The sequence below is a fragment of the Leptodactylus fuscus genome, chromosome 1 (genome assembly GCF_031893055.1).
Source record: "Leptodactylus fuscus isolate aLepFus1 chromosome 1, aLepFus1.hap2, whole genome shotgun sequence".
NCBI classification, from domain to species: Eukaryota; Metazoa; Chordata; class Amphibia; order Anura; family Leptodactylidae; genus Leptodactylus; species Leptodactylus fuscus.
In genome coordinates this window covers 262,066,548-262,079,568 of record NC_134265.1, presented here as the reverse complement: position 1 = coordinate 262,079,568, position 13,021 = coordinate 262,066,548, and the positions used below count along the sequence as shown (strand labels likewise).

General features: G+C 41.0%; 1 protein-coding gene across 1 annotated transcript in view; it reads left to right on the top strand.

The window, feature by feature from the left end:
* Positions 1–13,021, top strand: part of AP1AR (adaptor related protein complex 1 associated regulatory protein) — a 35,547-nt gene that overhangs the window by 2,359 nt on the left and 20,167 nt on the right. The window contains exon 2 of the mRNA XM_075286838.1: positions 9,752–9,800. Coding sequence (XP_075142939.1) covers positions 9,752–9,800 — 49 coding nt within the window. The remainder of the gene's footprint in view (positions 1–9,751; positions 9,801–13,021) is intronic.

Here is a 13,021-nt window from a genome sequence, read left to right as displayed (position 1 = left end):
CAAATATCTCTAGACCTAAGGCTATAGTGAATTTAGGGTTTTGTTTTTACAGCGTTTAATGTATGGCTGAAATGACCTTCATTATATTGTTTGAGTCATCATGATTACAGCGATACCAAATTTGTTTATTTTTTTTTTAGCTTTAATCCTATCCTATCCTACTAATATTATAAACTAGCTTTTACCCGCGACTTCGTCTGCGGTGATTTGAGAATTGGGCGGACACAGACGTGTGAAACTGTAAAAGTGCTTTAAAAAGTTTGGTGGGCTAGCAAATGTGATGTGTTATATTGTGTATGTAGTGATGTGATGTGTTGTATTGTGTATGTCGTGATACAGACAATGTGATGTGTTGTATTGTGTATGTCGTGATACAGACAATGTGATGTGTTGTATTGTGTATGTCGTGATACAGACAATGTGATGTGTTGTATTGTGTATGTCGTGATACAGACAATGTGATGTGTTGTATTGTGTATGTCGTGATACAGACAATGTGATGTGTTGTATTGTGTATGTCGTGATACAGACAATGTGATGTGTTGTATTGTGTATGTCGTGATACAGACAATGTGATGTGTTGTATTGTGTATGTCGTGATACAGACAATGTGATGTGTTGTATTGTGTATGTCGTGATACAGACAATGTGATGTGTTGTATTGTGTATGTCGTGATACAGACAATGTGATGTGTTGTATTGTGTATGTCGTGATACAGACAATGTGATGTGTTGTATTGTGTATGTCGTGATACAGACAATGTGATGTGTTGTATTGTGTATGTCGTGATACAGACAATGTGATGTGTTGTATTGTGTATGTCGTGATACAGACAATGTGATGTGTTGTATTGTGTATGTCGTGATACAGACAATGTGATGTGTTGTATTGTGTATGTCGTGATACAGACAATGTGATGTGTTGTATTGTGTATGTCGTGATACAGACAATGTGATGTGTTGTATTGTGTATGTCGTGATACAGACAATGTGATGTGTTGTATTGTGTATGTCGTGATACAGACAATGTGATTGGAAAGCTATATGTAAATGTGGAAAGCTATATGTAAATGTGAGTGAGTAGAGTGAGGGCTACTCCTGAGGTGACAGTAAGGAGTGTGCAGGCAGGTTGAGGCAGGAAATGCCAGGCAGTGTGTGTGAGTCTATAGCTGGGGCTAGGAGTCCTGCTTTTGTGAGTCTCCTGCTAGGAAGCCATGTTGTTTAGTGGCACCAAAAGTAGCCTGTGACTCAATCCTAAGGGAAAACTATGTTTGTGGAAAATTGCACGCAAATCCGTCCAGGCGTTTTAGCGTGATTGAGGAACAAACATCCAAACGCGCAAACTTTCACCCTTATAATATTAGTAGGATGTGAAAGTTTGTCGGTTTGGATGTTTGTTCCTCAATCAAGCAAAAACGGCTAAACGGATTTGCATGAAATTTGCCACATACATAGATAGGAACCCCTATTAAAACATAGGCTACTTTTTATCCCAGTAAATGACATCACTACACGACCGCAGTGAAGGAATGTAGGCTCACACAACACTAAAGGACCTGTGATGACATCATCACAGATCCTTGAGCCATTCTCAGATAGGATCATGCTAGGTAGTGGGTAGAGCTACATGCTATTTTGTGGGCGGAGCTATATAGGATGAAGCTGGACAGTGTGAAAGCTGAAGAAAATGGAGGCTCATGCAAGATCAGGAGATTACAGAACATGCAGGATGTGTGTGGGCAAGAGGACTATATCGGGTGTAGAGTTTCAGTGACTACGACGGGGAATGTGTTGTTGGGCCTCTGATAGAGGAAGGGGGAGAACTTTGGCACATTTCAGCAACATCCCTTTGGGGATGTTCAGCCCTTTGGGGTTTTTTTTGTTTTTTTTTTATGTAGATTGTGAGCCCCACATAGAGCTCACAATGTACGTTTTTCCCTATCAGTATGTCTTTTTTTTCGGAATATGGGATGGAAATCCATGTAAACTCGGGGAGAACATACAAACTCCTTGCAGATTTTTTTTGCCCTTGGTGGGATTTGAACACCAGGACTGCAGCGCTGCAAGGCTGCAGTGCTAACCACTGAGCCACCTTGTGGCCCGTCCATTCATCCCTTTGTAACACAGAAGCTGCTCAGACAGTCACATAACAAAACCCCTGTATTCACAATTGCCCGATGTACCAGAGCTTACACAGCACTGTAGCACACCTCTGTAGGCTCTCCATATGCAAACATGTACATACAGCTGGGTATCCTATGCATATGTAGCAGAGCCAAGACGCGGGAGCAGGCTGATCAAACTGTGGCAAATTTCAGCAACATCCATTCAGCCCTTTGTAACACAGAAGCTGTTCACACACTGACATAAGAACACCCCTATAATCCAAATGGCCAGATGTAGCAGAGCTTAGGCAGCGCTGTAGCACAGCTCAGTACGCTCTCCATATGCAGAGATGTACATACAACTGAGTATGCTGCGCATATGCTACGATATAGCAGAGCCGAGACGCGGGAGCAGGCAGATCATCCACAACAGCAATTGGCTAAATATAAGTGGCTCAGCGCCAACACCAACTTGCAGACGAAGTCGCAGGTATATGCTAGTACTTTATAAAAATCCCAAACCATGAAAAATCAAAAAATGTTAGTTACCATATTCAGACACCTGTAACTGTAATGTTTGGTTATTTTTGTTTTGTTAGTTTCTAGGTTCACACTAGCATTCGACTCTTCAATGTTCGGGATGAACCGCGTACACCGCCAGTTTTAGGCTAGGCCCCATGCAGTGTAAATGCTGTGATTTAAAAATCATCTTGTTTTTATAAATCATGGCATATCGGTTACATCTGCGCAAACGCTGGTGTTTTCCATATAGGTATAAAAGGGCAGAAATTCTGCAGAGTTTTCCTCTGTAAAAAGCGTTGCAGGGAAAAATTGTGATGCGTTTCTGCTGTGGTTTTTGCCACAACACTTTTTGGGGGTCATTGTAAGATGCATTAAATTCCCGCAATGAGAGAATACTTTGATCGTGGGCATTAAAACGCTGCACCTGCTGTGTAAAACAGCAGAGACCTGACGGTTATGGTCACAAGGCAGCCTGTCCTGGCAAAACTAGATGTTGTAGGTTTATGAACACATTGTGTGGGAAAGCATGGTGAGAAGATGCTCCAGTAAACAGGGTTTCTGGTTCGTAATGTTCCTGGTCTATCCTCAGATCTGTGGGGTCTACCTGCTGAGCAGCAGTGTCAAAGGGTGCTATGCTTGTGCGAGTGTGGCAGCTTCTTTGTAGTATGTACTGCACCCATCTAGTAGTGGCTGTACAGGGTACCGCATATTTGTCCCATTCAGGGCTGTGGAATTAGTCAGAAAAAAGTTACTAACTCTGGCTTTAAAATTAAATGTAATTATTTTAAATTATATTCTACAAATATTAATATACTACAATTAGATGCATACAGTATATAGTAACTTTACTGCTTCTGTCTGACTATGGCTGTCAGCCATTTATGAAGTAGTCAAAGTCAGAATACTTGACTTAAAGAGAACCACATAGCATAGCCACAACTATATGGTGTACAGGACTACAGTATGGTACTTGCACAGTGGGCCCATCAAACATCTGATCAGTGGGGAAGCTGAGATATGGACCACCACCGATCTGATAATGATGGCTTACCATGAGCAATATTCTGAAGCTTTAATAATAGTATATTAGTGATCTGCTACATAGGCCATTCCCAGATATTACTGAATATTTGACTTGTATCCTTGTTAAGATTAAGTTGCACTTTGGAGTCTTTTACCCCTTAGCTGGATGAAAAGTAGCTGAACAGAAGCAGAGGACATTTCCAGGAATAGGGTGGTCAGGCAGAACATTCATTTTACTCTTATAAAATAGAGCTGGGGTTGTTTTCTTGAATGTATCATCAGATTTTTTTTCTTCAATTATTTAAGTGGTATTTAGAGGGGAGGTCCAAGTCCTAATGCATCAGATGGATAAAGACGTGAATGTACAGAAATCCAATACATTATGTACAGGATCAGAAGAGTTCAGGGACATTGGTGCTGCTGAAACAGTTCATCGCTGGAAAATAACTTTATATCGACCTAAACTAGACATTATAACAATTTCCATTTGTATTTATAGTTGTTTGTCCATTTCATGGTCAGTTTTTCCTTCTCAATCCTATTCATTACAGTGTTTTGTATATTGGGGGAGGACTCTTAGATCACTAATGGTCTAAATGTTATTGCTCTTTGATTTTCACAGGGGACATCCTAATTCAGCATCTCAGCATTTCCTCAGGCCCCGTAATGGCTTTCTATAAGAATTCTGCCAATAGACTGGAAACTAAGTAGCCCTTCAATATAATTCATTGGTCTTCTCTCACAATGTGAGGCTAAGTTCTCACAGGTGTTGGGCTCTCTGTTGTTCATGTCCACGGACCCATAGACTATAATGAGGTATGCTAGTTGTTCATCGGATTTATACCATTTTTATACTGAAACAAGCAGAGAGAAAATCCTCTGTACAGGACTTTTCTCTCTGTGGAGTCTGTGGCGGAGACACCAACAAAGGTGTGAACTTTGCCTAATAAAAAAGAAACTGCGATGGTGGGAAGGCCTGACAAATCTAAGCAGTGCTGGTGTCAATTCTATTGGTGCCTAACTTTTTAGATTTTTCTGTTCTCTGATGTCATTGATAACTTTCTGTGTGTGCAATGATAACATGAGGGTTAATGTGCACATATATTTTAAAATGGAAAGTCCATATGACAACACCCAGTGGTATTAGAAGCTATTCGGCTTAGTTCACACATTGCTTATTTTTGCACAATTTTTGTTGTAAGACAATTTTGTAACAAAGGACAGTACAATACAAATTGATTGGGTTTTCACAAGCCGCATTTACAGAAAGGATATGAAAAAGTCAGTTGGTCTTAGGTATATGTTTGCATGGCCCCCTAACGTTAAAAAACAAAACCAAAAACTTAATGCAAGAATGTATGTAGTTTATTGATGCTAGGTGTCTCTACACAAACCATCAATTTGCCCACTAATTATTTTCTGGTGGTGTTTTTCTCATATTGAGGACGATTTGAAAAATGGCTACAAAAACATCAAGGATAGGGCAGGCATGGATTAAAATCCTCTAAAAAACAAACAAAAAAACCCAATGAAGTGAAGAGTGCTCACTGATGTGAAGATATGCAGATCTAGCTGTCAAGGTGAAAATGTGTTGCATATTTATAAAAAGCATCTGGCTGCCATTTTTAAAGTTTTCCTCAAGGTGATCAGTTTTCAGTTTGGAAATTTCATCTAAATTTATTGTGCAAGCGATGCAGAAAAAAAAAAAGTTGAATAACCTATCTTAGGTTAAATATGGAGCTCGGTATTGTGCAGCATCAGATTTATGAATATACATAAATTTCATGCAGAAACCTATAATACATAAAATCCCTTCTAAGAGGTGCTTTGGGATCCAAAATGCCTTCAGTGGAAGAAATCCTTTGTACCAGATGGTGACGTTTTGTAAATTTGTTCCATGTCAGTGACTTGAAGAACACTGGGGTTACCCCATGTTCTTCCTGAGATACTCAACAATGAACACTACACAGTGGTGGGGGTGGGTAAAATTACATGGTTTGAAACCCTCACCATAAAGAGGTTGGCAAAAGTTATTATTGATAACATGCTTATCAGTGTGGATCCAATAACTGGGAACCCCTCTGATCATGAGAATGGAGGTTCTGTTCTCCCATCTAAATGGAGCAGCAGACCAAGCATGTGTAATACCGCTCTGTTCATTCTATATGGTATTGCTGTACTCCGCTATCTACAGGCAATGCCCTATACTGTGAATGGAGCGACAAAGTACATGTTTGGCAGGAGATTGGTTGGAGTCGCAGCAGTTGGACCCCACCTAACCATATGTTACCCTCTATACTGTGAATAAGAGATAACTTTAAACTTGGGCCAGCCCATTTAAACATATTTTCCAGGAATTTGATATTCATGACCTATCAAATCTGATAACTGACACCCGTTCAGCACCTCAATTATACAGTGTACAGAGCTCTGCGCAAAAGGCTCTGTAGACTGTGTAGTGGCTGAACTTGGGTTACTGCAGCTCAGCTCCCTAAAGCTGAGTTCACATTTGCTGCAGAGTCCGTCGTTGAGACCGCCGAACATTGGCGATGAGAAAAATGCCGCAGGGAGGACTATTTTTTTTTTTTTCTGCCACTTTCAGTTTTGAAAGTCAATGGGGTCTGCCGTTGTCCATGTGTAACTGCTGTCTTAGTAGTCCGTCTCTGTCGTTCAGGTCCCTTGGCTTACAGTATTTTTAGATATAAGAAATACCACAACATGCTGAAGCTTATTCAGCATTTGACTGCTATATATGGAGGAGGTCAGTTATTCTTTTTTATCTGGACTAGCTCAGGGTGTGCCCATACAGTGATCCTGGCTGCAATATAACCACACTCTGGGCTGTGGCTCTATTACTTACACCTATTGACTAATTTTGGGATAATTCTCAATGTTGGCCATATAGTATCAGCAAAACTGTAGAGACAATAATAAGAAATAGCCTGTAATTAGAGTGTCTCACTTATAAATGAAAGCATCGACATCCCTAGCCTGGAGTATGACTTTGTGCCTGCCGGGAACACCATGTGGCATCACCCTTATACAACTATGGCTTGAGGCTTCTACGCTATAGATTATGCTCCTCCCACCACACCATATGCATGATACAAATTTACCGAATGCAGCTATCACCCCAAACTCATTTGTGGAATTGTGGTCAGATTATTGTGGTAGATCTTTAGAAACGTCATATAATTCCAGTCAATCTCTGCTACTCCAAAATAGCATTCCAATTCTTCTTCATACCGGGTGTCCCACTTGCTGGAGACTCAGAAATATCCGCTATCTGCTCCAAAATCACTGGACATCCAGGGGATGGGCATTGAGCTATAAGTATCTGGGCGTGCTCCTCAATAATAAGCTGGCCTGGGCTGATCACCTGCATGTGCTGCAAAGAAAGGGTCACAGCAGGCTCTACCTGCTCAGGAGGCTGAGGGCCTTTGGACTCCAGGGGGCACTTCTTAGAGGCTTTTTCAACTCTGTGGTAGCATCAGCCATATGAGTGGCCTGCTGGGGGAGTAGCATACCAGCCAGGGATAGAAATAGACTTGACAGGCTGATTAGAAGGGCCAGCTCTGTCCTGGGAGCCCTCTGAACCCAGTACAGGTGGTGGTTGACAGAAGAATACTGTCTGGGGCAGCTCAGTGCTTAACACTGCAGCCTTGCAGTGCTGGAGTCCTGGGTTCGAATCATGCGCAGAACAACATCTGCAAGGAGTTTGTATGTTCTCCCCGTGTTTGCATGGATTTCCTCCCACACTCCCAAGACATACTGATAGGGAAAATGTACATTGTAAGCCCTATATGGGGCTCACAAGCTATATAAAAAAAAAAAACAACTGGACAACTGGATTGCTGTCTCTCTATATTGTGGAGGTTTCTCTGGTGTTTTTGGAGCTTTCCTTTTCCTCTTCCCACCCTTCCACATGGAATGTTATTTCATCAGTGATAGAGAGAGGCAAGTGATAAAGAGACAGTGATAGCGAGAGGCAAAGAAATGAAGAAACTTGCACTTTTCTTATATAAAGTATATTACAAAGTATATCGTCACCTGAGCTATGACTTTATGAAAAAAATTTTCTTCACAACTTCAATTTGATGGTATGTAATACATCTTGTTCACTAATAGGTATGCACAATAGAACATGTTTATGAAGACTGGCGTTACTAATGGCCATCTTCATAAGCTCGGCAGAGGGTATGCCTCATTTATGACTAGTACATGCCTCCTCATACCTGACCGCAATCTCTTTTGGGCTGTCCTTTCGGCTTGGTAATGCATGTCAAGTCATAGCTGGCATACATTTCCAACATCATTTACACCAGATTTCAGCGTTTCTTATGAGGTCTTCCTGACACTCATTAAGTATTGTGGACTTTCCTTAAAATGGGTTTGTTAGGCTTGGAGTTGTGGTTGATTTTTCCAGACTACTAGTAAGTGGGACACCCTGTGTCATGTCTGTGTCCTGAGCAGAAGTATTGGCAGCATGTCACTATGTTCTGTAGACTCTGTTATGTCCTACATTACTGAGCCAGGAGCCAGTGCATCGGCGGCTAGCGTGCAGCCTAAAGACAATGAAATATTCATGTAGGGATTTTATTAATTAATGTGCTTCCTTTTTCCACATTCTGTCGCCCTGTGATATTTCATTTACTCGGTTGGTTACAGAAGGCTTGTAAGTGGATGAATTGTTTCCATCAGACTACATTTGTGTCTTGTGTATTATACAATTTTGTTATAAAACGTGGGTAAATTGCAGTATATTGGCCTGCATCCTTCCTCTGGTGCTGGCCAGTGAGAACTGAAACACAGAGGCTCTAGGGACAAGCACATGTATTGTATCTTTTGGAGATACACCCATCTATAGCTGCCTTATCTTTACAAGTGACTTCTGCAGACACGATGGTTGGAAAAATCTGCATATCATAAGGGAGATTGGTTGTCATTCATCACTGACTGCATATATTATTATTATTATTGATAATAGTTCTTTTGTCGTGAATGCTTGCAGGATGTGTTGCTTCATGGTATTGGTATTGTTTTACTACAATTACATTGCTGACCTGAATTTGCTGAGACTTTCTCTAATTTTCAGAGACACCGTCGTAACATATATTTGGCTCAGCACTTTGGAAGTGCAGTGAGCACTGCCATCAGGTATTGGAAGTGCTCACTGCAGGAGGAGTGAGTTTCAGTTCATTACTGTCTGTTCTGCTTTGTGCACTAATGTGATGTGCCAGGTACCAGGACACAGCACAGAGAAGAGAGCAGTGAGTAATTAATGAGAAATACTCAGTGCTCATTCCCAGGAGTGTGCATGGCATTAACCTGTGGAGGAACATTGTCCTGTGTAGAAAAGCATTCTGGATTACATTGTCCACCTTTTTTTGACCTGTAAATAGGGGGTATATTGGCCGTGGCATGCTGCGCATCCGGCGCTGACAAGCAACGGAGCTCCTCAGATGGGGGAGGTGAGAGCTCAGGGATTACTGTGCTGTCTTATCTTCAGCTTTTCCACTTATCAGCCGATTTAATTGAATTTGGCTGATAAGGGCTGAGATAAGGAGTCCTTTACCTCTGTATGTAATGCAAGCTGACTCAAATCCAGCTCTGCTACATCAGTTTCCACATCAGCGTCATACTGTGGATCATAGCAGATAGAAGAGCAAGTGAAACCCTGCCCTCCAATGTACGAGAAATCCAGGAAGTGAAGAGAGTACAGGGCCTTCAGGCTGCAGAACAAGAGTTATGGGAATACCCCTTAAGGAACCAGGATGTCACTTGCACCTCTTTGCTAAAAATCTAAAAAGAATCTCATTAGATTCAACTATTTCAGACATGTCCTGTCTATATGTTAATTGGACTGCCATTCATTTCAATGTCTGTGATGTAATACTATGTGGTCAGTAGCTGCCACAGTGGTAACTTATGGCTAGCCGCAGCTTTAGCTGCCGAAAACGGAAAGAGTGCTGAGCCATCAAATTCTCAAATTATATGTACAAAAGTATATCTACTGCACTGTAAACAAATGTTTATATAAAATATACATGTACAGCATACAATTACATGTAATATAAATTATTTTTTTTTTTCCTCTGCAGATCCAAATATTTTAGAACTTGTTCAAGAGGAGAGCACTATACTATTGAGGTAGGTACCTCTTGTTATGTGGATCATATCATGTTTGTTTGACCATAGTTGTTTTCATGCTTAACTACAAAGTCATAGGGAAAAAAAATCACAGTGCATCTACTGTTCCTAAGAATACACAGTAGTTCTAATTATACCTGTAGTAGATGATGCCTGTGAATTCTACTACACTATAATATTCCATTATATACAAATAAAAATATGTTATCTGGAGTTAGGAATGTTGCAGTCTGTAGCATTGGTATATGGTGATTTTGCTCACATTGTATGTTTGTGTGTATATACAAAGGGTTTTTCTGTCCGCTTGAGAAGTCGGACATCTTCACTTGCGGACAGGAAAGGACTGGCACGGAGTGCAAAAGAACGCACCCGATGCCCATTGAAATGAATGACAGGTGTCACGGACACAGCAGGTGTCACGGACACAGCTAGTGTCCGTTCCTAGTGTCCGTGACAGATTTTGAGCGGACACTAGGAGCGGACACTACATGTCGGACACCGACGGTAGTGTGAACGACCCCTAAGTTACTGCCTACAGTGGCGCAAAAAAGTATTTAGTCAGTCACCAATAGTGCAAGTTCCACCACTTAAAAAAATGAGAGGCGTCTGTAATTTACATCATAGGTAGACCTCAACTATGAGAGACAAAATGAGAAAACAAATCCAGAAAATCACATTGTCTGATTTTGTAAGAATTTTTTTCAAATTATGGTGGAAAATAAGTATTTGGTCACCTACAAACAATCAAGATTTCTGGCTCTCACAGACCTGTAACTTCTTCTTTACGAGTCTCCTCTTTCCTCCACTCATTACCTGTAGTAATGGCACCTGTTTAAACTTATCAGTATAAAAAGACACCTGTGCACACCCTCAAACAGTCAGACTCCAAACTCCACTATGGTGAAGACCAAAGAGCTGTCAAAGGACACCAGAACCAAAATTGTAGCCCTGCACCAGGCTGGGAAGACTGAATCTGGGACGTTTGGGAAATACAGCAGTGTCCACTGCTGGGTAGTGTTATGTCCGTATATTAATCTATTACAATCGAGTGGTTAGCGTTCTTTATGTTCTCAGAGTCGGGTATAACATGATTAAGACCCAATATACTTCAGTATTCCTGAACCACAGTGGTCCTAAATTCAAAGTCCAATATATAAGTAAGTTTATTCCACAAAACAAGAAAAGTCAAGCTGTTCATTTAACCCTTGTGATGACATGCTCTCAATTCTTTATACAGTCCTATGAAAAAGTTTGGGCACCCCTATTAATCTTAATCATTTTTAGTTCTAAATATTTTGGTGTTTGCAACAGCCATTTCAGTTTGATATATCTAATAACTGATGGACACAGTAATATTTCAGGATTGAAATGAGGTTTATTGTACTAACAGAAAATGCGCAATATGCATTAAACCAAAATTTGACCGGTGCAAAAATATGGGCACCTCAACAGAAAAGTGACATTAATATTTAGTACATCCTCCTTTTGCAAAGATAACAGCCTCTAGTTGCTTCCTGTAGCTTTTAATCAGTTCCTGGATCCTGGATGAAGGTATTTTGGACCATTTCTTTCTACAAAACAATTCAAGTTCAGTTAAGTTTGATGGTCGCCGAACATGGACAGCCCGCTCTCAAATGATCTGAAAACAAAGATTGTTCAACATAGTTGTTCAGGGGAAGGATACAAAACGTTGTCTCAGAGATTTAACCTGTCAGTTTCCACTGTGAGGAACATAGTAAGGAAGTGGAAGACTACAGGGACAGTTCTTGTTAAGCCCAGAAGTGGCAGGCCAAGAAAAATATCAGAAAGGCAGAGAAGAAGAATGGTGAGAACAGTCAAGGACAATCCACAGACCACCTCCAAAGAGCTGCAGCATCATCTTGCTGCAGATGGTGTCACTGTGCATCAGTCAGCAATACAGCGCACTTTGCACAAGGAGAAGCTGTATGGGAGAGTGATGAGAAAGAAGCCGTTTCTGCACGTACGCCACAAATAGAGTTGCCTGAGGTATGCAAAAGCACATTTGGAGAAGCCAACTTAATTTTGGAAACAAAGATTGAGTTGTTTGGTTATAAAAAAGGCGTTATGCATGGCGTCCAAAAAGAAACAGCATTCCAAGAAAAACACTTGCTACCCACTGTAAAATTTGGTGGAGGTTCCATCATGCTTTGGGGCTGTGTGGCCAATGCCGGCACCGGGAATCTTGTTAAAGTTGAGGGTCGCATGGATTCCACTCAGTATCAGCAGATTCTTGAGAATAATGTTCAAGAATCAGTGACGAAGTTGAAGTTACGCCGGGGATGGATATTTCAGCAAGACAATGATCCAAAACACTGCTCCAAATCCTCAGGCATTCATGCAGAGGAACAATTACAATGTTCTGGAATGGCCATCCCAGTCCCCAGACCTGAATATCATTGAACATCTGTGGGATGATTTGAAGCGGGCTGTCCATGCTCGGCGACCATCAAACTTAACTGAACTTGAATTGTTTGTCCAAAATACCTTTATCCAGGATCCAGGAACTGATTAAAAGCTACAGGAAGCGACTAGAGGCTGTTATCTTTGCAAAAGGAGGATCTACTAAATATTAATGTCACTTTTCTGTTGAGGTGCCCATACTTTTGCACCGGTCAAATTTTGGTTTAATGCATATTGCACATTTTCTGTTAGTACAATAAACCTCATTCCACTCCTGAAATATTACTGTGTCCATCAGTTATTAGATAGATCAAACTGAAATGGCTGTTGCAAATACCAAAATATTTAGAACTAAAAATGATTAAGATTAATAGGGGTGCCCAAACTTTTTCATAGGACTGTATACATTGGGTCTCCTTTCTCAACATAAACCTATCCCAGTCCCCCCCTCACACTGGGGGCTTGATCACCTCGATAACTTGAACCTTAAGTCCTGCCGTTTCTCCTGCATGGAAATTTACAAAGTTCCGCGCTGCTGGTGTGTCTTTATTATTATGTATATCACAGATGTGTTCTCTAATCCTCCTCCTCAGCTGCCTACGGGTTTTACCTACATAATTAAGAGGACATGGGCAGCTGAGGAGGTAGATCACCCCATCAGTTTCACAATTTGCAAAATTTCTGCGCTCATATGTAATTCCAGTCGCTACACTTGTAAACGTAGATTTTTTACAGATGAACGGGCAAGCTGAAGATACTGCCTAGCCAATGTATATGGGGACACCTTGCTGATTGCTGGG